Raw genomic sequence first — 25,670 nt, 5'->3', positions numbered from 1 at the left:
TGATCTTCATAAAGAATTGTGCAGATTTCTGGTCATTAGAAGTGACTGAATTGTTTTTCATAATCTTCCTGGTCATTTTTATTTTATTTTGTTTGCTCAATGCTGGAACATTCACTCAAAACCTTCAGGCAAGATATAAAATAGCGATATATTCTAGTAAAAAATGGGTGATTGTGACAGGCCTTGGGATGAGGTCAGAATAAATGACCTCTTCAGTTGCAGATACACATAAAGCACAGAGCAGCTTCAGAAATACCTGGGTTTTACAGGGAGTTTGTTGAGGAGAAAAGGGGCAGGTTTAGGCTGGGATTTCACAAAGAGGAATGTAAAACACATCATGTGAGTAATCACGGCAGAAACTAAACTACAGTATAGGTATAGTATTAATAATAATGGTCTCGAGTATAAAAGATGAGTTTAAACGAATAACTAAAAAAATTCAGACTTACCTTCGAGATAAGTGCGAGCCACAAACTTGAGCAGCTCATCTATAAGAATAACTGGGAAGGACAACTTCAGCACCATGAGCCACTGCTCTACATTCAAATGGGTGAGCTTAAAGATCAGCTGGAGACGAGTACAAAACAATATTCATTAGTTAAATTCTGTAAATGCACAACTGATTTGACAAAACCTGACAAAACGTACAGGCAGAGGATCCACGTAGATGATCATGAAGTGCAGAGACATGGACAGAGACATGGCGCCCACGAGCCAGAGGTTACTCCAGGGAGGCATCCTCACAAGGGACTGGTTTTCAGACAGGCTGCAGGCCAATGCAAGATGAAAGTTCAGATTTAAAGTTACATATCAGTGAGGATGTTGGACTGTGACTTATGAATCATAGCTTCATTATTTAAATCCACAAATATTTCAGTCTTTATTTGCTGTGGTTCTTTCTCTGTATTTTTATATAGAGAGGTATAGAGGGTCTGGTCACCATTCCTTCAGTTGGGCCTTGACCCAGATTTGGCCAGTACCATAACGCCTCACCTGTTGAGGGCGTTGCACATCTCGATGGTCACCAGCACAGACAGGGCCATGGTCATCGGAGGAGCGGCCTCAAACACCTCACAGTGAATTCCATTGAAGTCCTCATTCTCCTCGCTGCACTGCATGAAGTGGGACTGAACAACAACAATAACATATCATCAAAACAAATCTAATAATTCTCTTTAAATAATAACAAAGATGCAATAATGAATGCTAACCAGCTGGTAGAAGGTGACCATGGGGCCCTCCTCATCGTAGAGGAACCACCAGGCGGCAGCAGCTACGGTAGCGGCTCCAACATAACCTGCGACAGAAAGTTATCCGTGTTACTTTTAGAGTCGTTAAAGACACTGTACCTGATTTACTCATCTTAAAAATGTGAAAAATGATTCCTCTCGTACCTTATGCATTCCAAGCATCCTAATTATTCACGGTGATGAGTTTATAAGCTATTTTGTACTAGCTTGGTAACATACAATTCCTGATTTTCGGACAATAAAACACTTTATAATTAGATGCATACCACTCGCAGCTGACATATTCTGACCTCAAAAGCTGCTTATCCAATATATTTATTCTGGGACAAGAAATTTTCTTCAAAAACATGGAAAGAATCAGGTACAGGTCCTGCACATTTGCTTTCTAGTAGGATTGTTAAAAGTACAATTATCCAGACAGTAGTCAATACTAAAAGTAGTATCAAAAGATAGTTAAAGCACCATTTGAATAAAAATCAATACTGAAAAAATATTTAAATGCAAGAAAATTGGGTCTTTTTTGAATAGTTTTAGAATTTATATCAGATTTATATCAGAACTAGTACAAATGAACATGGTAATGATGCAAAATTATTATGTAGTGATGATATTTTTCCAGAGAAACTGTTTGTCAATAAGCTCTGTCGATATTTTTGGGCCAACATGAAAGGCCAAGTTTTATTTTCCCCAAATTATCAGTTTTGAATTTAGTACAAACTCATCCACGAGTCACGACCTTGTTTTACTACAAACTGAGATAAAGGAGCAGTTTAGTCATTGTTCAAATAAAGCTTTTTGCATATTTAGGCAGCTGGTTGGGCCAAAATCAGCACAGAGGAAAAGATAATATTCACTGTGTCCAATTTTCTGCTATTTTACGAAACTAGTACAATGATATCAAGAAAGGCGCTGCTTTTCTGACCTAGTGTTGGCTTTTTACTTTTATTGCAAAGCAGAATTGGCATTAATCAGTCAGTTATTCACACAAAAACCTTGTAGGTCTTCTCAGCTTCAAACTTGCGGCTTTTCACCCCATAATTCCCTCAAATTTCACAGTCAGTCAAATCTGTAGAAAACTCGTGATCTGCCTAGAGTACAACTTGAGAAGCTGCTGCTCCCAAAAGGACTAGAAGCAATGCTATTAAAACACTATGTACAGAGTTTAATTTCACTTTAAAGTTGATAATTGATGCGCTAAAAAATACAAATATCAGCCCACTTTCTTGGCCAACTATTTACATCAAACCTTTTCCTTAGCATTGAGTATGCCATTTTTGTATCCTGACTATGATGAAATGTACCGTACCTCCGATGGCCAGGTATCTGAAGAAGAGCCAGCCGGAGATGAGGGGCTCCTTGGGTGAACGGGGAGCCTTGCCCATGATGTCCAAGTCTGGAGGGTTGAAGCCCAGGGCGGTGGCAGGGAGTCCGTCTGTCACCAGGTTCACCCACAGCAGCTGCACCGGGATCAGAGCCTCAGGCAGACCCAGAGCCGCGGTCAGGAAGATACTGCACGAAGACATTGTGTGACTTATTAGGACTTCTTATTACTCATTCATTTATTTTTTCTGTATTTAATATTAAAACAATAATACATGTAAATCATTATTTCAGATTTTGTTCACATTAAACCGCAGTATTGATCTAAATGACTTAACAATAATAACTTGCTTCATTGACGTCTGGTTCAAAACTAGAACGAAGAAGAGTCTGAATTTTTTGGATCACAAATAAGTAGAGCAGTGGGCGGGAATAGGGGGTCGGTGAAAACAGAAATTTTCGCATGTTTTCTTTCACTCAAGCCTCAAATGCAGGACAAAGAAGTTGATGCAGATTTTGTGCATTTATAATCCTATTGAAACATTAGTCTATAAATTTGTCTTAAAAAAGAGCTAAGTAAGGCTTTGTCTTATTAGCAAGGCTTATGTCGTGTCTTTTAAAGTTCTTTTGCTGTTTTAATTTTGTACTGTTTTATAATTATGTATATTTCATTGTATTTTTAAGTAACAGACCCCAGGAAGAGGACGGTAGTTGCTAATGGCGATACAAACAAACAAAAAAAACTATCTATCTACTTATACAGGATTACTCAAACATACATGAATCAATCAACAAACACCTTAGGCTAAGCTGATAATGAGTAATCTAATGAACACTATTACAACATGAATAAAAGCTCACAAAGTCAATTTTGCACACTGTGTCCCTTTAATGACACTCACCAGACCACCTCACCCACGTTGGAGGAGATGAGGTAGCGAATGAACTGCTTCATGTTGTTGTAAATGGCTCTACCCTCCTCTACAGCAGACACAATGGAAGAGAAGTTGTCGTCAGCCAGGACCATCTCAGAGGCAGACTTGGCAACGGCAGTGCCAGAGCCCATGGCGATGCCGATCTCGGCCTTTTTCAGGGCGGGGGCATCGTTCACTCCATCTCCAGTCTTAATCATTGGAGAAAAGAGCACAAACAGTTGGATATTGAAGGTATGTTACACAGAGTCATGTTAGAATGTTGTTACCTCATCAAAAACATACCCAGATTTGTGTTTTGTTTCATTCAGACATGATTAAGCCTTTATTATTCTGTCTATAAAGCTTAAAATGCGCTGTTCACCATATAATGTCATGAAGTGGTAGTTTTCAAAATAACATGACATCACAAGGTGGAACAGAGTTTGAGTCTTTTCTGTTTAAGAGAAGAACTCAACCTAAATATGCAGGGTTTGTGTGTTAAACGTGTAAATGAGACAAAACACAACTCCAGGTATATTTTTGATAAGGAAACAACATAATAACAGATCAGAAATAGCATAATATGAGCCCTTTAAGGTACTCTTTACACAGTTGTTGTTATTGTGGGGGTCTCACCATGGCGGTAATCTCATCAAAGCCTTGCAGAAACTCAACAATCTTGGACTTGTGGGAGGGCTCTACTCTAGCAAAGCAGCAGGCCTTTCTGACAGCGTTCTTCTGGTCATAAGGAGGCAGATCGTCAAACTCACGCCCAGTGAAGGCTTTACCGGTCACATCCTCGTCCTCAGTGAAGATCCCGATGCGGCGGCAGATGGCCACAGCTGTGCCCTTGTTGTCTCCTGAGAGCAGGAAACAAAGACAATATAAGCCCCATAGAATGAAGGTGAAGGATTGTGCTTGTGAGTGTAATACTGACCAGTGATCATGATGACACGAATACCAGCAGCTCTACACAACTCAATGGAGCCCATGACTTCTTTACGTGGGGGATCAAGCATTCCGACACAGCCTACGAAGGTCAAGTCCGTCTGCAGAAAAACATGGTGTTTGTTTGTAGTACATGGATTAAATGCCTACATCACATATATTTACACATAAACAATTGATGCTACAGTGATTAATGTAAAACCTCATAATCTGCAAAGTGGGTGGAGTCCTCCAGGTTCATCTCCTCTTTCTTCACAGGGGTGTCCCTAGTGGCCAGGGCCAAGCAGCGCAGGGTGTCTCGCCCTGTGCCCCACTCTTTGATGACAGACATGATGTGGTCTTTGAGTGGGCCGGTCAAAGGCACACGGTTAGTGCCCACACGCACATATGCACAACGGTCAATCACTCCCTCTGGGGCACCCTGGACATAGGCACAAAGTATTATATTACATATTATAAGAAAAGCTCATTAATGTTCAATTGTTCACTGGTTCTTACTTTGACAAACATCTTGTTTCCCACTGGGCCCTTGGCAGACTTGGCAGGGGAGCAATACACAGACATGGACTTCCTGTCTCTGGAGAACTCCAGGGTGAATTCCTTTTTCATCAGCTGTTTGATGACCTGTGAGAAACGTGGGAAATGATCAGCTGTAGAAGTTTCTTCATTTCTGACATGGATTCATTCGAGCATCATGTCTGTGTAAGCACGTACAGAGCAGCAGGTGTTGGCCCGCTCCACTTTGGACAGGCCGCGCACATCAGTGTTAAACACGTTCATCTTCTCCACCAGGCAGCACAGAGCCGTCTCTGTGGCCTCACCCACCTTCTCATAAATGCCCTTGGACTGAAAGACAAGTCAAAATGTTAAATTTAGGTTTCTATTAAACACAACTGAAAAATAAATAAAAAATCCCACCTCATTGTAATCCAGAGAAGAGTCATTGCAGAGAGCACAGATAGTGGCCAGTTCAACCAGGCCATCGTACTGTCCACATTTCAGAGGCATGCCTGCCTTTGTCCTAATAAAATAAAAACACTTCTTTATAGGGACTTGTAACCAAATCCTTATTTTTTTTATCTTATATTTTCTTACACTTCTCCTTCAGGGGTGTACTTAGAGCCTGAGATGTCAAACTGAGCCAGAGCAACACTGTCTCCATCGACTTTGTCAATGATGAACATCTGTGAGACAAAATACACTTCAGACATTCAACTCCATATTAAAGTGCATATGACGGGTTTTCATGTTTTTAAAAATGATTATGTGGTTTGGTGATATAGTACCTGTGGTAAATCAGTTTTACATCAGTTAAGTGGCAGTTTGTGTGGGGTAAAAAAGTAAAATGAGTAGCCAAACCCGTCATATGCACATTAAACATACATTTACCTGTGACTTGTGTGTGTACTCACCTTAGTGACACACATCTGGTTGGTGGTGAGGGTGCCAGTCTTGTCAGAGCAGATGACGGAGGTGCAGCCCAGCGTCTCCACAGAGGGCAGGCTCCTGACGATGGCGTTCTTCTTGGCCATGCGGCGAGTTCCCAGGGCCAGGCAGGTGGTGATCACGGCAGGGAGGCCTGAGAAGGGAGACAAAGGAGACATATTATGCTTTAGTTACATTTTTATCGCATTTTTAAAATCTTTACATTGGTGTTTGGGGTGAGCAGTATGCAAAAAAATTAAAAAATCTTAGCACCAAGATCAGAATTTAATTACAATTCAAACTGTTATGATGCGTGAGTACATTATTAAGATGTAACTAAAGTCATCTACTGCTTGAGAGTTCAAACTAGAGCTGTAGTTGACTAAAGACGTCCTGCTGATTGATTACTTGGCTAAAAAGAGGGCGTGGCAAAAGCTTTCAAAACTTTTAAGTATCTCTATGCATCTGAATCCAAAGTCTCACAGGACTACATCTGCACCGAAGTTCACGCAAAAACAACTACTTATACTAAAAAGTACTAAGAAACCATATGTAAAAACACAGATTTAACAGCATAATTTACTATCAAACTCCATTACATAACTCCTTTCTGCTGCGGTCCCATTTAAATTCTTATAATTTAAAGAAAACAATCAGTCGACTAAAACAATTTATCGTTGATTACGACACATGGACTGACACATGGACCGATCAATTGACTAAACAACCAAACGACTTTAGTCCTAATTCATACGTCACTGTGATTGGTTAAATCCACCTGTCAATCACTCAAAACATAACAGGCCAATAGGAAGAGTGGGCGGGGAAAGGTCTCACAGAAATGCATAAAACACAAATGTGAATCACAAAATAATCGTCAAAAGGATTAGATCACGTGTCATTTTTTTTTTTTTTTGACATATTGACCAGTTTTATAAAAGACAATTATATTTCGGGAAAAAAAATTATCATTTCAGCCGATACAAATCACTTATTTCATTTTCACACATTGTACTGCAAACTTAAGGTAGATGTTTTGTATTGAAGACAAAGTAAGTGCTAAAATAAACTGTGAGACGAAGTTGTAGGGACTTTAAAAACACGGAGTAGCACTTTTTAAATGACATAAGCATGCATGACTGAAACTTTAAAGATTATTATTTTTGTATAACATAGTGAAAAGATGATAAACACGTTGGCGTCTGTCTGTAGGACGTGCACACCTTCAGGGATGGCAGCAACAGCGAGAGCAACAGCGATCTTGAAATAATAGATGGCCCCGCGGAACCAGGAGCCTCCATGGACGGGGTCATTGAAGTGGCCGATGTTGATGATCCACACGGCGACGCAGATGAGGGAGATCACCTACGGGAAGGACGACGCCAGAAGAATTCACGATGATGATGATAAATAAATTCAATAAAAATCTGAACCTGTTGGTCACTCACCTTGGAGAGCTGCTCACCAAACTCGTCCAGTTTCTGCTGCAGAGGGGTCTTCTCCTGTTCGGTGGCCGCCATCTGGTCACGAATCTTACCGATCTCAGTGGTAACGCCGGTCGCCACGGCAATACCAACGGCCTTTCCGGCGGCGATGTTGGTGCCCTAAAGACGAGGAGAAATAAAGAAGGTGAGGAAGAAGAAGAAGAAGGTGAGATTCAAAGGTGAACTATGTAACTTTTCTGGTGGAGGGTAATTTAAGTAATCAGTGAAGTGGCCTGCTTGCCCCCATGGAGATGTCATTGCTTTGCCTGACATGTTCCACAGTATGGCATTAGAGCTATCTATTGCCAGCCAGGTTATAGGTCAGATCTATGGAGAGCAAACCCCGCTCACAGTAAAAATGTTTATCAAAGTATTTTAGAGCAATAAAAACACATTTAGAACAAAATAAAAGCCAGACAGTTATTAGAGACAGTGCAATAATATCTCCATGGAGACAAGCAAGTGGTAGAACATCAGAAAAGTTACGCAGTGCATCTTTAAGTCTATATATATTGTGAACCGGTTTAGTTGTTGAGCACAGACGTACAGAAAACAGCATGTTCTTCTTGTCCTGATTGACAGCGCGGAGGTCGGGGACAGCGTCTGTGTGTTTGATCACACTGACAGACTCGCCTGTGCACAGACGTGACTCATATTAAAGCACAAAACAATAAAGGGAAATGTGCAGTTTATTGTCCTTTTAGTCACTCACCAGTAAGAATGGACTGATCCACACGCAGGGTAGTAGATTTAATGGAGGTGATCCTGATGTCAGCTGGAACTTTGTCACCAACTAGAGAGAAAAATAACAGACTTTTATTTTTATTTTTTTTAAACAAATGTGAGTAATATTTATATCGATACTTCTAAAGACACACTTTTCCATAGACTTATATTCAGAATAAGAGATGCACAACTTCAAAATCTGCCATTACTCATTCCAATTGATTTCTTTTAAAAAAAAAACTAGAGACAACAACTCAAAATTTTGTTTAGGGCTATAAAAAACATTGCATCTCAAAAAAGGGCAGCTTAGGTCTTCTAGTATTCCAACATTACTACTGGGCTGCTAATATGAGGTCATTGTTGTATTGCCAAGATGACTCTCCTGACAATGAATCACTTAATACTGCCCTCTTGTGGTTACAGCTATAAATGCTGTCCTGAATCAAGCCTTATACATAATTGGTCTCCTACAAGAACAAGGTTAAATCTCAGCAAATAAGTTAAAGTGTACTCGTTCAGAAGTCTTTAAATACTCTAAATCTACTTAAATTACTTCATAAAATTCCAGATATCAAAAGGCAAAATTTAAATCTGTAGGAGTGAAGATTCCTACAACGATTTGTCCAGTTGACAGATTTAAATTTGTCTTTTCTTATGGATCAGACCTGAACGACTGAGGCATTACATGGACAAAATTTCAGATTTCATTTGATTTCCCAATATGCTGTAATCCAGTGTCCATTCCTGCGTCACACGATAACACTACGCCAAAATGGACAGTAACGTAATTAATTCTATAAACGATAACAAATGTGAATGGGACAGATTGTATACAGACATTAATTCTTTAAAAGTTGCACTTTTTTCGCATTATTTAGAAATAAAAAGCTTTGTTAGGCGCAACATGATGAAACCCGTCCAGTGATGGAGCTGCTTAGTTTGCCAAAAAATAATAAGTAAATGTGTGAAGTATAGTTTTTTTTTCCATCTGAGAATACTTCAACAAACAATTTTAAAAAGGCCTGGGAAAAGGAAATGGGTAGTTTCTTGCCAAAACATCTGGAGCACAGCATCAACAGCTGCTTAACTAATATCCCACACAGATTGATTCAGTTTAAACTCATTCATCACTGTCAAACTCAGCAGGTTTTATGAGTCGGTGTCTTCTATCTGTGACAGGTGCAAAACCAGTGAAAGGGCCCTCTTACACTTGTCCCCTAATACAAACGTTCTGGTCAAGCATTTTTCCTTTTTATTGGTCAGGAGTGTACTCAAGGACACTTTCTCTAGACGACACAGAGATGAATCTTCACTGTTGATATTGAGCACCATCATTGCAAAAAGACTAATATTAAAAGACTGGAAAGCACCATCACAGTCAGTCTTTGAAAAGTGGTTTAAAGAACTGATTTCATGACTCTGCACATCGTTTTCTCACTGAACGTTGGCATTCAAGAAATTAATCAACAAAAATCATAATCTTAAGGGAAATTGTTGTTTTTTAGTCACTCAGTATTGAACTAAAGGACTTAGATTAACATTTTTTGATCCAATACAGCTTATTAATCGATTTTTTTCATTTTTAAACTTCAAATAATTGCAAGTAAGTGCAGAAAAATAGGCAGGGATAGAGTTTAGGTGAAAATGGTGAATTTTCTGAGCACTCAAGCCTCAAATAGAGAACATTACAGGATTAAACATGCACGACTCAATCTAAATACTATGTGTAAACCAATGATGACAGAACAGCGTTATTACATGATTAAAACCATATTAAAAGTGTTTGACTTTGCATTGTATATCTCCTTTATCTGTCTTATAATGTAGCTTCCTTATCAAAAAACATACCAGGAGTTGTGTTTTGTTTAATTCACACATATTTAACCATATTTAACACAGTAATCCTGCACGTTTAGGCTGGGTCCTTCTCTCAAACTGAAAAAACTCTGTTCTACCTTGTAATGCAGTAATACAGGAAGTGCTCCACAGTGTTTTTAAACTCCATACACCTTCACTAGACTCATTTGGGTAATTTCAGCTCTGGAATTTCCAAATTTGAAGCTACATCCACTGTTTTATCCTTGTTAGAACATATTCAGTCCTCAGTGCACCAGAAAATACTCTAAACTTTCTGTGGCAATCTAAACTGAACAAAAGGTAAAACTGATTTTTTAAATGTTTTTTATAATATAGTTTTTTTTATAGTATAGTAATATAGAGTAGTTTTTGATGCAGTAACACCATTCCAACATGACTAAAATCTCAACGGAGTCAATTTTGCATAATATGGGACCTTTAAAGTGCTGTCTAATGTGAGCTTATAAGTCTACATTGTGTGTGCGGGAGCGATGCCGGCTGCTCTGGTTTTAGCCCTCTGTCTGGATGGGTCGTGTTGTTGTTGAAAACCGATCCCACAGTCAGAGGGAGACCTTGGGGAGACGGTGAAGTGAAAAGAACAGGTGCACCGCCAACACAAGGAAGGGCCACAAGCGCAGGGCGTTCACTTGTAAGGATATTTATACATGCTAGCTTGTTTTGTTTGCCCCCAACAACGGCCTTCTTCAGACCCCCTCCTCTTCCTCCTCTCTAAGACTGCCTTATAAGGGATATATTTTCGGTTTGACGACATAATGGGCTGTTGTTTCCTGCGCATAAGAGTCACATTTCACATTTGATTTCAGTACAAAGGGATTTGCTCAATACTTGATACTGATTCCACATTGTTAATAATAAAAAAAGACCTGCAATGTTTAATATAATTTAATATTCGATGCAAAATATTTTCTTTGATAGCACTATGCAGTCTTCAAGAGCATTCAAATTATTTCATTTTTCCATTTTTTTGTAGCTTTAATTCTAGTTTGGGATGAATTAATTTAAATTTTTGTATTTATTTGCATTTCATAGTGCATAAAGGCTGTTGCAACTGTCTTTTTTGCACTAAATATTATAGTTTGTCATAATAGCAGCCTGCCTCCATACGTGCTGGCATGTGTCAGATGGTACCCTTGCAGAGGTCAACATTTTGACCTTGCTCTGTGTATATGTATAGCTGTATGTTGTTGCATTCAATATGCAGCCTCTACAAGGCCACATACTTGAAGTCATGCAACAGTTATGACTTAAAGCTTTTTCTGTGAACTCTTCTAATTTTAACTTGTCACATTCTCCACTTTGTCTATTGTTTAAGCTCATATGTAATAGGTATGTATCTCTTCATAGGTGACCTTATGAACCCAGATGAACAGAAGGAACTAATTTTAGACTGTGTGGTTTTAAGTACTAGACTTGTCCAAAAAATATCAAAATATAAGTTAGTATTAAAAGTAGATACTTAACTGGCCAAATAACAACACTATTAAACTTTTTAGTAGTGTAACCGCATCGTAAAAAAGGTAAAACGTATTATTCTGTGCTAAAAATGACATAATATTGTAGACAAATACGATTTTAAAGATGTACTACAGTATATAACTTTTGGGATTGATTGGGTTCTGTCACCTGCTTGCATCCAAAAAAGATGCTATTGCTTTGCCTGAAATGTTCCACAGTATGTCATTCAGCGTATCTCCATAGAGACAAGCAGGTGACTATACAAGTTACAGGTCAGATTTGTGGAGAAGCAAGCCCGCTCACACACACAAAAAAACAAAAACGCAACGCAATGCAAGCTTGTGAGTATAAAAAACACCTGTATTGCAATAGATTCTAGATAGATACTGTACATTTAATGCCATACTGTGGAAAATAACTCCAGGGAAAAGTTACATAGTGCACTTTTAACATGGACAATGGGTAAAAGTGACCAAAGTTTGAGGAGTGCATCTTATTTTCTTTTCATTTTCCAGCTTTTTTGTCATTGTCAAAGCTGGTTTTGTGTATCAATCTTTATCCTTATTTAACCACTAACCCCTCACCCTAAGTAATACCAACATTAAACAGAGTGGAGTGCATGAATGGTACCTGACACCTCCACCACGTCACCAGGCACGATCTCTCTGGCCTTGATCCTCTGCACGCTCTTCCTGTCTGAGCGGTACACTTTTCCCATCTCGGGCTCGTACTCCTTCAGAGCCTCGATAGCGCTCTCTGCGTTACGCTCCTGCACAGAGAGATATTGAAAGATAAGTATTATGCAAAAGTGGCCATCATTACTCCATCTCCACTTACAAACTTGTACTCAGATCATCCACAACTGTTCAAAAATGCTGCGTAAACATTTTTTTTTTTAAGTTAGTTGCTTTCTGCTGAAATTCTCATATGAAGAAGCAAACAAAAAGCAGTTTTGTGGTTTTGAACAGAGCCAGAACAGTCAAGATTCTATTATTGCTGTGTGTTTTTGATCCATTTTGCAGCTTACAACTAATAGAATGTAAAATAATGATCTATGCAGGCTTGTGTTTACTTCAAATTAATTCGTATTCCCTAAAAACATAGCCTAATATTCCTTTTTTTATTCATTTCTCTCAATGAACAGACTTATTCTTATGCTTTCTCAGTTGTGTTTCAGCTTCTTTCCACGTGACAAGACATTTTCCTTTTCAAAAGCTATAATATTTTGCGTTCAATTGTCAATCGCCATGGCAACGCTCCTAATTTCCTCATCATTCTGAAAGGCACGGCTGGCTGCAAGGTGTAAGTGATCGTTCGAACAGCATGTCCACATTTTGCACGTCGATTGTCCTGCTCCTTCCAAGGCTAAACACCGGCGACCGCCCCGACGTGTAAAGCCCAACTTATGCCGATGTGCCCTCCCCCATCCTCCCCTCCTCTCCTCCTCCCTCCTCTCTATTCTCTCCCTTTACGCCCCATGTGTGAATCCTTGTGCATAGTTTCCAAATGACCGCCACAGCGTTGATACGAACCCCCCAATCACTCTCTCTCTCTCTCGTCTCACACAACCACACACAGTAATTCGATCAACCCACTGTACTTTTACAAAGGTTTTTTACGAGAGTTCGAGGCACGCCGCGGCATAGTCCGGCCCGGTCCTCTGCGGCGACCCTCACTGACTTAACCTTTGACCTTTTCACCCCCGAGCTTACGTCAGGGGTTCTTACTGCAGCTCCCCTTGAACTATGAGATGCTGGGGGAGTTGGAAGGAGCTCGCGTGGACGTGAAGGACGCGGACACGGTGGTGGTGGCTCTGCTGTTGTTGTGCGTGATTTATGGCGTCCGTGACTGATGCCAAGTATAAAGGGCTATTTAGGTGTGCGTAAAAGAGACAGGGCTAGGAACGCAGGTATGTGTCCTTGGAACTGCGCGACGTTCTTGGGTGATCTTGGACATAGGCCTGACTTGATTATTTGGAGGGAGAGACACTGCAACAGAAATTTTAATATAGAGGATGACACGTTTTATGACACTATTTGGAGCATATAAAACTTTTGTTGCATGAGCGTATCTTTTAAAACACATGAGTTGCAATGAATAGGTTGGCTAGTGTCTATACCATTTATTTGTTTATTAGAGTGTAGGGCTGCAACTAACAATTATAAGTAGACGAACGCTCTAGTCAGCATTTTTTTTAAGGGAAAATGTATTATTCATTCAAATCTGAAATTGTTTACTGCCTTTTTGAGTGTTATCCCAAATAACTCCAAATTATACATAATAATTATTCAGAATAATTGGGTGTAATCTTAAAAAATATAACAATAATAATAGCAATAATAATAATAATAATAGCAATAATAATAATAATAATAATACAAATATAAATTAATTAATTAATAAATATAGCTGTCATAAATATATACTAAAGCACTAATGGAACTTTTCTGCACAGATGTTATAGCTTTGCCTGGAATGTTCCACAGAATGGCTTGTAACTAATCGTCAAGGAAACAAACAGGTGATGCCACTTGTCCAAGTTACAGGTCAGATCTATGGAGAGGCACACCCACTCACAGGAAGAATGGATGCTTTTCGTGCATATTCCAAGCAACAACATCTCCAAGGAGACAAGCAGGTGGTGGAATAGTTACACAGTGCTCCTTTAATGACTCGCGTACAAATACAGGCTAAATGACAAAAAGCTCAAGCCCATATAGTAAATAAAAGTACATAGGCCAATCTTGGGTCTTTACTCTTTTATATATTGGCCGTTCTGATAAATTAATTGTTACGTCTGACCTACACCTCCGCTCTCTCACCTGCCACACTCCCACCACGGCGTTAGCGATGAGGATGAGAAGGATGACGAAGGGCTCCACAAAGGCTGTGACGGTCTCCTCACCTTCCTCAAACCAGGCCAGCACCTAAGGAAGACAAAATGTATTTATTATTTATGTCGTACACTTTTCAGATATACAGCAAATACATTAATACAAACAAAATAGCAGATGTAGATTAGATTTAGGGGAGGACAATATTGACAAAAACGTGTAATATTTGTGTTGGAATCTACTGATAATGAGTCAAGTAATAGATTTGTGCAAACAAACTAAAATGTGTGTCTTGCATAAAAAGTGAAATGACATGAATGATGATCTGATCTACTTGTTTTTAAGATTGGAAAATTACATATCAAGTTTTAGTCTTTTTAATTTTGATAAATATACTCCATTCATACTGCGTTTACTTTATTAGGACTGGGCAATATGTGGTGGTGGAACGTAACAAAGTAAAAGTAGTACAGTACTTAAAAACATTAGGCATCTTTACTTTACTTCAGCACATTTATAGTGGATACTTTTTACTTTTACCTCACTACATTTGAGAGCAGTATTTGTACTTTCTACTCCACTACATTTTTGAACAAGTTTGAAAAGGAAAGTTTTGGGGTTTTTTTCATTATTGTTTGAAACCTGCTGAAAAGACTGACTGAGACTGGTTTATTTTTAACACGTTCATAGTTTCAGCAAATAAAAATATACAAATAAATATGCCTATTGAAGCTTTATAATACCTCAAAATCAGACTTATTTTACTCTTTAAGTACATTTTTTTTAAGGTAGGCTACTTTAATCCTTTTACATAAGTCTTTTTTCTTTTTTTTTACATTTACTTGAGCATTTTCTTTGCGTATCTTCTTTGTATCTGTACGTTTACTTATATAACAAAACTGAGTACTTCATCCATCACTGGCGATATGACAGTAAAAGTTGAATCGTGATCTGATGCATATTACGATGTGCTATTTTTATTAAATTATCACATTGTAATTCAGTGTTTTCCCAAGCCATCCCCCTGTTGGTCATCCTCAGTCATGTTCTGAGTGAGTGACTGGTTTAAAACAACTACATTCACTTTAAAACCGTAGCCTTTATAAAATACTGATCTAAAATACCAAGTAAATGTTCTTTTATTCAAGTACAAATTTGGAGTACTCTTTCCACCGTTCAATGATTCTAAAGAAATTCGTACCATTGCCACCATTTTTGAATAGTTTAATCTTGACTTCCTCTGCAGAGCGTCAGAGTTTCTTTCCATAGTCCTCTCTTTGCTCCGTTCGTCTGCATCTAATCTGTGTCAGTGTCAACACGGAGCTTTTCCAAAACACTTCTTTAAGAATGGCCTCCGTGGATTCACATGGTCTCCGTTTGGTCTAACCTGGGCAAGAAATCTCATACAGGAAATGACATAAATCCTAAGAGCGAACTCTAAATGTCATCCAATACAAGTGTTCTTCAGCACCGGCGCTCACAGACACTAAAGTGTGGTTTTATGGTCAATACAAAAGCACTCGCACTTATCACGCTGCAAAACAGGTGCAGTTTAATGTGGTGTTTTATACAGATAAAAGCCTCTTTAAGTAGCTGCACTTTTACACCGGGGCACAGTGATATTTGAGCATCATAAATCACAGTTTAAAAGTGGACTGGGTCTTCAGGCAGAAACAGATACAACTATAGATGAATATACTGTGTGCAAAGATAATACTGGAGTGTGGTTTTGAAACTGCAAAATAAGAACATTTAAGTGAGTGATATGTCAAAAAGTTAACACATTTTTAGAGCCTAGATTATAATTTAGACTGTTTTAAGATTCATAACCTTATGGCTTTATACTTATGAGGTAAATAAAACTCTTCTTCTTTGCTGTGGTTGGATAAATCCTCATGGCACAGTCCACATGAGCTCTGTCCAATCAGAGCAGACGATGCAGTGCTGCCATTTGTGCTTGTGGATGTAGAAATGATGTGCTGTACTCATGATTTTAAATCATATGAGTACAATTACACGGCACAAATTTAACTCAGTTCTGGGGAATTATGAGGAATCAGCATTTCACTTTTCTGCAGCTAAAACCTGTAACAGTCCTGAAGATGTGAGACAGGCCTCTACTTTGACAATGTTTAAATCCAGACTCCAAACGATTCTGTTTATCTGTGCATATGACTGATAGGATTTTATTCCACACTCTTTTGATTTGTTTTTAATGGTGATTTTAATGTCTCTTATTCTGTAAAGTTCTTTGAATTAGTTTGTGTACGAATTGTGGAAAACAAATAAACTTGCCTCGCCTTGTCTTGCCAATTACAAGTACAGGTTTAAAAATGACCCTAAAATTTACTTAATTAACTTAACTTAACTTTGCAGCCAAACAAAGTCTGGATTGCAATGACCAAATGAAAAATATATTCAGTTGTCAATTGTTTGTTTGATCATTTGAAATTGATTATAATCAAACACTTTTAGTACTTTACAATCCTTCAAAGTCTGAAATCTGCTCCAAAACTCTCGCTCTCAATTAAAAATCCCCAAGCCAATCACTGATGATTACAACCACAGCTCAAATTTCACAGTGGTTTAGTCACGGAGTCAATCATGACTAAACATACAATTATGATCTCCATTTCAAAATATGACACTCGCGCAGACTCCGCAGCCTTCCCATTTGCCCTCTCTTTGTTATTCCCTGTTTTAAATGTCTTATGAAATCATATCTACTGCTCACTACTTTAGCTTGTCTTCACCCTGCCCTCTTCAAAGACACGATCGATCCTCCGAGCCTGTCAGCACTGTGTACTGGTACTACATTCCAGTGTGTATGAATAGGACGCTTATGCACTTGTAGTATTTAGTGTTCTCCCTTTTAGAAACCATATACGAGTCTGAATCTATCGCTCTCGTTTGTCATCACGACTAACAATGCCATTGTGCAACCCAATCCCACCCTCCCTCCGCCCGTGCTCCCTCTCTTCTCCCTCTCTCTCCTGCTGCTGCAAGCCATCCCTCGTTCCTTCCATCCCTGACCTTTGTCCAAGGATATGGCCTCCCGCTCTGGCTTGAGACTGTCCTAAAATAAAAACCTTCTGCGTGCGTCTGTGCTCTTGACAATCCAACACGTCTTTCCTTTTCTTTGGATCGTGATCTTTATTACTCATAAGAGATTTTGAAAGCTGTAGTTGCAGCCAAATGAAACGTATCAAGGTATAAAAAGATCAGAAGATATATACCCAGATTCTAATCAATACTAAAACTGAAAACTGAAACTAGAAACTGATTCTTTTCAGTATTGATAACGACTTTGACTTAGGAGAAAACTGACCTTTCCTGAATAGTTTTAGTCTTGTTCTATTCATGAATTTGCTTCCTAGGCGCCATTTTGAGTACTTTTTCTATTCAGAAGATATAATATGTAGTTTTGAATTTGCTATATGTTATAAATGCTATGGCAACGGTGCAAATTTTCCATCAAATTTCAGAACCTACTATGATTTTGTGTTGAAAATTACATGGTGTTTTTATTAAGATTTTGGTATTAAAATAAGTATTGGTAACTACAGTCGCACAGATTAACTCGAGCTCTAAAACAATTGGTCTGCAGTTCTGAGGGACAACATAGGTGTGCGTATTTTATAACCACTGAGTGTAAAATGACTTATAAACGTAAAATAAACAATGCTTTCCAATTGAATAAACTTACAAAGGAGATACACGCGGCCAGCAGCAGGATCCTGACCAACAGATCCTCAAACTGTTCCACCACCAACTCCCAGATGCTCTTCCCTGGTAACAAAAAAACCAACAAAACAACAAAAATATAAAAAATAAAATCACTTTAGCGTTCCTCCCTGCAGACTTAGCATGCATACAAGGTGAACTCAAGAGGACAGCTGCTAACAATTGATATGGTAATGTTTTACACCAGATGCACCGTGCAGCTATTCCCAGTGAGATGAGATTAACACACATGGATTAACAGTTTTGGTGCGTTGTTGTTATTATTAGTTTGGGAGCAGTGTCTGTCTTGCATGTGAGACTGTGGCATGCCAGATTGCATAAAGTAATTGGGCTGACGTCACAGGAGAGTTTGAGCGTCCAAGTCCACCAAAAAAAAAAACCATGCACATTTAGCAAAACGTTAGCTTACCCTCTTCAGCGGGTAACTCTGTGGAAAAAAAGACAGAATGCATTTGACACCAATGCACCATTGTATCTTATAGTATTCATACATTTCATATGCATTTCATTAAACTAATCTTTGCGCCAACCGGATATTTAAAACCCAATGACGTCCCTGTCTGAATGTAGTGAATAATTACCATTAAGCAACAGCTGGTTTGTTAAGGCCCACTTGTCCGGTTGCCAGATTGTGACCGCTTCGGCTCAAATATAGTGGCTTCACGAGAACTGACCTTTACGATGACCTTAATTACTTGGTTATTTGGGCTTGATGTCCTTCTGTCAACATCTACTTGGCAGCTGAGAAGAGATGCGCCGTGCTAAATACAGTTTGTACGCACTCAATTTGAAGTCATTTATTCCCTGGATGAAACAATAACATCATCTCACCATGACCTGGACTTAAAATACAGAGCCTATGTATGCACGATTTAAATAGATGCTGTTGGAAGGATGACTGCTGCTTATAATTTGTCATTGCATTGATTGAGAGTTTGTTTCTTTTAAGAGTTTGAGAAAAATCAACTCACATTAGGCAAACAGCTGATGTGCAAAAAGGCCTTTGTCAGTTCATGGGTCATAGATCTACGGTCTTGTTCGTCTTTATAGGTCTAAAATGTTCCCGTGAATGCTTTCAACCACTCTGACAGTATTCACACTTTTTGTTTTTTGTGTTTAGCTCACCATTGAAGCCATATTTCTCCAGGTTCGTCTTGACCTGTTCTGGCGAGAGGCCGGTGTCTTCAGTGACCCCGAAGTAGGACAGAACCTCGGGTCCCTCCTTGGTGTGTGCGTTCTCCATCTTCAGTCAAAGTGGAGTGGCTTCGGGACAGACAAACGAAACAAGGGGGAAAAAAATCAGAAAATCACATATATAATCGCTGATGAGAGCCAAAGCGTGGAAACCGCACCAATCTAGGTACCCACCACTCTCCGGATGTGCGGGATTGGGATTAAAACTTGGCAACCCCCTGTGTTCACGCTTGCTCTCCCCCTGTCCCCTCTCTCCTCTGAACCCTGGACTGACAGAAAGTGCAACCCGGCAAACTCGCCTCAAAAGTTTTATACACATCAAAAAGTTGTCTCATTGGTGCTTTTCGCCGCATGTGCCGGGCTCTCATTGGCTGAGACCTCCTCAAATAGGTGGGCAGTGTTAAAGAATAGGCCACGAGATAATGAGGGGTGGGAGAGGGGAACAACTGCAAAGGGTCTCCTCTGGTGTGTGCTGTAAATAAGACGTGCATGCTCCGGACAATGTGGGTGCATCGTGGTGACACTTTGTGAATGGGAACCAGTGGACTATTGTTACAAAACTGCACCAAATATCATTACGTCACTGGTGATTGTAGGATTAAACTGTCCAGTGTGTTAAAGTGGGCATGCATTACATAGTGATCAGATAAAAATAGCTCTGAACTCTAGGAACCGGTAATGAAGTCATCTAAACTTCAATAGCAGCAAAAACAATATATCGTAGGAAGTATGTTTTTATAAAGGTGACAGTTTGCTTCGCCCATAAGCTGGAGGGTTCATGGTTCACATCTTGTCACAGTGCATAGTTTCTTTGTGTCCATGGGCAAGACACTTAACTCGCAGTTTACTCCATCACCGTGCAAATGGTTCACTTTCACAATCCATCTGCATGTGTCAGAATTAGAATCAGAAGCCTTTTTATTGTCATTGTCAGTGAAAACAGCTCACAAAACTAGGAACTCGCTTTGGTGATAAAGTGCAACATAAAAGCACTGAATAAGTACAAATAAGGGCATGTATAAAGTTAAATATGCTTAAAATAAAGTAAAATATGCTTAAAATAAAATAAAATAAAATAAAATAATACTTAAAATAAAGTAAAATATGCTTAAAAATAAAATAAAATATGCTTAAAATAAAGTAAAATATGCTTAAAATAAAATATGCTTAAAATAAAATAAAATATACTAATAAAATATGCTTAAAAATAAAATAAAATATGCTTAAAATAAAGTAAAATATGCTTAAAATAAAATATGCTTAAAATAAAATAAAATATACTAATAAAATATGCTTAAAATAAAATATGCTTAATATGCTTAAAATAAAATAAAGTAAAATAAAATAAAATATGCTTAAAATAAAATAAAGTCAAATAAAATAAAGTAAAATAAAATACTTAGAGGTTTAAAAGGCTTAAAGCTAAGAGAAAACCTAACCTTTTAGTTAAAACGGACACATTATGCAAAATAAAATGATGATCTTTTAACCATGTGTTTGTGTTCCCTCATCATGAGCTAAGTCAACTTTGTATTTAAACTTATTCATGCATGTTTGAGCGTATTGTCCTACCCCCTATGCTACCCACTTATTTTTCTGTATTTACTTATTATTCAAATAATTCAGCCTCTGGGTCAAACATGTAGGGTTCAAAATTATCAGGTAACACATTTTCAAAAAAAAAAAAAAATCTGCTGCTGCTTTCTATCATAAATGCCAGTATGAAGGGGGCGGGGCCTATCACTTCTGCAATTTTGAACAAGAAGTCATTGGATCTGGATCTGTTATTAAGCCATTTAGATCAATATTGTGGTTTACAAACACACAAACTTATGATTTACGCAGGTTATAGTTTAATACTAAATACCCCCAAAAGCATAAAAGACAAAAAAGACAAAAAGCATATGTAGTTTTTAAGCTTTCTTCAAAAATATATCATTGTACTAATCCCCTGTGCATGTTTAATAATCGTTTAGTGATAATAGTTCAGTAATATTTGACTAAATGTAACGATCGTGTACTGGTCCGATGAAAGAGTCCGTCTCTGCATCAGTCCCTGTTGTTGAGGATGGCTGCTGCTCTGTGCGGCTCAAGGTGGCTCACTGACATTTAGCTCAATCTCTGTGTGGACTCAGGTTTCTGCGGCTTGTTCTGAGCACAGTGCGCTAATGCTAATAAAGCACAGGACTGATCATGCTGCCACTCACACACACACACACAGTGCCAGTGTTCTTATAACAGAGCTGTCCCTAAAACAGTTTCATACTTATACAACAGTTATTATCTATCAGCAGCTTAGTTTGGTGCGGAAGTCTTCCCTATGATTTAACAGTTGCGTAGGGTTTGAAGGAAAAATTAAATTCAAAGCCCAATTAAATTAAAGAACATGTATTGTATGAGAAGTTGCACACATTTAGATCACATTCACTGTATTATAAACTGCCAAATAGCTACATTTCAATGGTTTTCTCAGATTCAAAGGGATAATAATGGTACCTGCTCAAAAACATGTGCCATGCTTCATCTCTGCATGTGCATGAGTATATATCTAATACTCCAGCTCTTTAATATGCAGTTTAGCCTTGATACTATTTGGTTTATATAAGAAAATACAGCATGGACCTGTCTTTGATTTAGAAGTTTGAGCCAAGTGAATGAGTTTACATAATATAACTGTACTGTACCTCACAGTTTGAAAGACTTCTTCAGGTAATGATCTGAACATGTTATGCTGACAGCTCGAGTTTGTCTGAGGACCTGCTGGCACACGCTCTGCTGTGGGAGGCGGGTGCACCCTGATCGCCTGGTTGTGGCTGCTCATCATTTTGATAGATTCAGGAAGCGCTGGCTCCGAGTGTGTGGTGCGTAGGTAGTGTGTCTATGCCATTGTATTCTTAGCAGAGGATGAGCAGCTGTGGTTTGAAGTGCCCCACTGTAACTGTACCTATAGCAGCAGTTGTGCTCCTCTGGTATAAATAGTGCACTGGGCATGTGGGGAGGCAGCTATGACACAATGGTAGAATTGCAGTGTTCTTTCAGGGAGGTTTCAAAATGTGACACCCTGCAGACGAGGGCCCCAGACGCTCAAGAGAGGCCTCAAGGTGACATGAAGGTGAAATCAGGTCTGGGCTGCCATTCTTTTTGGGAAACGGGTCTAGCATTATTCATGTCATTACTGCCACGTAGGAAAAGGAAAACTGCATGCTAATTTGTAACATTTACAACTATATTATATTCCTTTTACAGAATAACACTATCAATATACAGTGACAAGCACTTAAGAAATGCACAGTAGCAAGAGCTAAGCAAGTAATATAATTTAAATTCATGTTAACTAATTTAAAAAGTAATCAATAACCTATCTGCTTTTGCGTAGTCCAACTAAATTTCACGTGCAGCTAGAACGTACCTTGGTATGGGCCTGACCGGACTGTCAGGGCAGCCATAGCTACAGTGATGTGGAGTGATAATTGGGTCAGGTTTACACATCAGTCCTGCAGAACAAACATATAGATGTATAAGATGCACAGTGTGATGGCCATTTACACAGAATTAAAAACATTTATTGAAATACAGCCAGTCTCACAGGGCAGGAAAATCAGTATTTATGCTTGTTAACGCTTGTTGTGAACTGGTATGAGTCGGGGAACAGGACAAAATTATTGCTAGATTCCTCCCATTATAATTTCTCAGATATCTCAGATCTCAGATCCCTGCACTAGTACATTGCAAAACCTTTTTGGTAACTAGGACAGTGGCTCATATTGTCTGTGTTATAAATACAATAAGCAGAAATCTTGCCTCTTACTAGCTAAACTATCATACTGAGTGCCTAATGTGTAAATGTAATCCAGTCGCCTGCCATCTGAACAATGTGTCGCCTTGAATCGACTTGTTCTTTCTTTCACCACGTGCCATGTCCCTGGAAGTGTCCCAAAGAGAGGGACTCTTAAGTAAGCCTGTCCCTGAGACCATAAAGCAGGGACACTTAACCTCTTGTGTGGGGGTCTCATGTCACTGCCCCCCTCAGCCTGTGCTTGGCTCTCCTCCCTTGCTCCCTCTTCCAATGTACTCTCTGCAAACTAATAAAGAGACACTTCCTTCTCTGAAGATCAGATACAGCACTCAAGGAACACTCCATGTCCTCAGTGATGGAATCCACACCACGACTCAGAGCTCAGACGTCAGACGTTTTAAAATAATTTTGGCATAAAAAACACGTTGTGTTTACATGTCCTGACATTGGTAATTCATAGAATACACTTTTTCACAAATAGAAGCATTTACTTCTAAAAATGTTGTCATCATAAATCAGATAATTTTCTATTCATTTCATAAAAGATATAACATGAATAGAACGCTGGCATATAATCTAAGGTATTGTATAATAAATACATAATACACTGTATTGCAAAGCAGAGTGTATTAATTATTACAAGTCTCTCCATGACCTAGCACCAAAGAACATCTCCCGCATGTTAGAGCCACATGAACCATCTCACACTCTGAGGACTAAACCAGGACTAAACCAGGACTAAACCAGGACTAAACATGGGAAATCAGCGTTTCAGTTTTATGCAGCAAAATCCTGGAACATTCTTCCTGAAGATGTGAGACAGGCCTCTACTTTGACAATGTTTAAATCCAGGCTCAGAACGGTTCCGTTTAGGTGTGCACAGGTTTTCACTCTGCACTCTTCTTTTAATGTTAATTTTGTGATGATGTGATTATTTATGATTATGTTTTGATTTGTTGTATTGTAATTTTAATATCTTTTTCTATAAAGCACTTTGAATTAATTTGTGTATAAAATGTGCTCTACAAATAAACACACCATTAACTGTCAAGGTGTAAGAACGTAAGGGCATCCAGGGTAAAAAATATTTTAGAAATCTGTGAAGAAGTTGCGATGTGATAATGTATTGTAAATTTAGCTAAATTAATTAATCATTTACAATAATTCTTTGCTAATTTTGTGAAATGCGTGTAATAAATCATTTTTGTGCTATGATGAGGAGATGTTCACCTAAAATCCTGCAGTGAAACAGGCAGTGGCACAATAAAAGCTGAGTGTTTATCTGACAGTCAGCATGTGGCACCATTGTGTGTGTGGCTTGTACCCACTGGTGGCTATTTGGCTGGCAGGTTAGTCGAAGGAGTTTGTCATTCTTGGAGCTTTGGAGTATATTTAACCCTGAGGCTCCCCGCCGGATGGCTGCACCATATAGGGGCCTGTGTGCGCCCATGCTGGGAAAGACAGGGTGCACACAGCAACAACCGTGCTGACAGAATGATGGATGAGCACGCTGGAGGAACTCCCCTGTGAAGAACAAGAGACAGTTATTGGGCATTTGGAAGACAAAAAATAATCAAACATCCATCAAATCAAACAATCAATGAAGACATGGCATTGAATCTGACAAAAAGATTGTTCTAATCCTTCCCTCTTGCAGCAAAACACATTTGAGTTACAAAATGATTACTGGCTTAGATAGCTTTTAATAAAAAAAAATAAAAAATACATTATCTGGTGTTGAAACATGAAACTAATGCATAATCCATACGATTGAAACTGATTTTTCTAAGTAAGTAGTGAGATGCACAGTACACATGTTGCACCAGCCATGAGAAAAAGTGACAGCCATGTGAGGGAGAATATAGATATATGACCTTGCAGACACAAGTGTAAATATCTGTGAGCATGTCACAGTATGTTCAAGTGTGACAGTAAGACAAACAGGCGGAGGATACAGGCAGCGAGTGCATGCCTCAGACAGGTGTGTGCGCCCATGCCAGGGGAGTGCATGTGTGGAACAGGTGTTTTACTGGAATGGTGCTAAGCTCCAAGTGCTGTCCCATTCCAAGCCTTTTCCTGGGACACAGACACACTCACTGACCGCACCATTATACCAAAAGATAATACCCAGTACTAGGGGCCGACTGAATTGTTAATGAAGCGGCCCATTTGGGTCACAGTTTGTCTGGATCGTATCTGAAAAATGCTGCTGCTGCATCTCAGTGATTTTAACACATTGACATCCTCCAAAGTATGAAAGATAATTATAACAACTCTGTTCATGTTCTTGTTTTGAGCATGAGCCTATTTATACATTGTTTACCAGTTAACTTTAGAAAAACAATTTGTTGTCAATCAGACAGCCAAAAGTTTGGATAGGCCTATGGATGAGGTGGTGGTGACCCTGGGCCTATAAATGAGCTACAGAATGCATGGAGCTCGATTACCACTCCAGAGCTGGAACCGAAAGAGCCAGTGCTGAAAGAAGAGCACAGTAAATAATAACAGTGAGCCCATCACTAAAACAATTCAGCACAGACTATGACTGGGCGCTTTCAACTGTAGGCACACAGACGAGCTGCAAAGGCCAATAAGGGCGTTTATACTACAAAACTATAGTCAGTGAAATACAGTGTAATACCACTACCACCAACATGCAGCGCTGGACTGTACGACAGACATGTTCACAACATAGGCAAAAC

At 38.9% G+C, this 25,670-nt stretch overlaps 1 protein-coding gene across 3 annotated transcripts in view; it reads right to left on the bottom strand.

The window, feature by feature from the left end:
* Positions 1 to 25,670, bottom strand: part of atp2a1 (ATPase sarcoplasmic/endoplasmic reticulum Ca2+ transporting 1) — a 147,979-nt gene that overhangs the window by 1,457 nt on the left and 120,852 nt on the right. Inside the window, exons 1-25 of one of the 3 annotated variants that reach the window (XM_055223804.1) lie at positions 19,347 to 19,473; positions 19,104 to 19,241; positions 18,388 to 18,405; positions 17,941 to 18,023; positions 14,223 to 14,327; positions 12,031 to 12,169; positions 8,054 to 8,134; positions 7,889 to 7,974; positions 7,306 to 7,461; positions 7,081 to 7,222; positions 5,845 to 6,011; positions 5,528 to 5,616; positions 5,351 to 5,453; positions 5,147 to 5,278; positions 4,931 to 5,056; positions 4,635 to 4,853; positions 4,422 to 4,533; positions 4,121 to 4,344; positions 3,473 to 3,693; positions 2,557 to 2,759; positions 1,212 to 1,297; positions 994 to 1,127; positions 649 to 766; positions 450 to 567; positions 257 to 303 (exon numbers count right to left, since the gene is read on the bottom strand). In XM_055223804.1, coding sequence (XP_055079779.1) covers positions 299 to 303; positions 450 to 567; positions 649 to 766; positions 994 to 1,127; positions 1,212 to 1,297; positions 2,557 to 2,759; positions 3,473 to 3,693; positions 4,121 to 4,344; positions 4,422 to 4,533; positions 4,635 to 4,853; positions 4,931 to 5,056; positions 5,147 to 5,278; positions 5,351 to 5,453; positions 5,528 to 5,616; positions 5,845 to 6,011; positions 7,081 to 7,222; positions 7,306 to 7,461; positions 7,889 to 7,974; positions 8,054 to 8,134; positions 12,031 to 12,169; positions 14,223 to 14,327; positions 17,941 to 18,023; positions 18,388 to 18,405; positions 19,104 to 19,221 — 2,985 coding nt within the window. In that variant the 5' untranslated portion in view covers positions 19,222 to 19,241; positions 19,347 to 19,473 and the 3' untranslated portion in view covers positions 257 to 298. Of the gene's footprint in view, positions 1 to 256; positions 304 to 449; positions 568 to 648; positions 767 to 993; positions 1,128 to 1,211; positions 1,298 to 2,556; positions 2,760 to 3,472; positions 3,694 to 4,120; positions 4,345 to 4,421; positions 4,534 to 4,634; positions 4,854 to 4,930; positions 5,057 to 5,146; positions 5,279 to 5,350; positions 5,454 to 5,527; positions 5,617 to 5,844; positions 6,012 to 7,080; positions 7,223 to 7,305; positions 7,462 to 7,888; positions 7,975 to 8,053; positions 8,135 to 12,030; positions 12,170 to 14,222; positions 14,328 to 17,940; positions 18,024 to 18,387; positions 18,406 to 19,103; positions 19,242 to 19,346; positions 19,474 to 25,670 lie in introns of those variants that run through there. The other 2 variants (XM_033971803.2, XM_055223805.1) reach the window with 2 other exon arrangements.

Source organism: Periophthalmus magnuspinnatus, chromosome 8 (assembly GCF_009829125.3).
Source record: "Periophthalmus magnuspinnatus isolate fPerMag1 chromosome 8, fPerMag1.2.pri, whole genome shotgun sequence".
Taxonomy (NCBI): Eukaryota; Metazoa; Chordata; class Actinopteri; order Gobiiformes; family Gobiidae; genus Periophthalmus; species Periophthalmus magnuspinnatus.
Note: the sequence above shows the minus strand (reverse complement) of the source record. Positions and strands in the feature narration are given on the sequence as shown.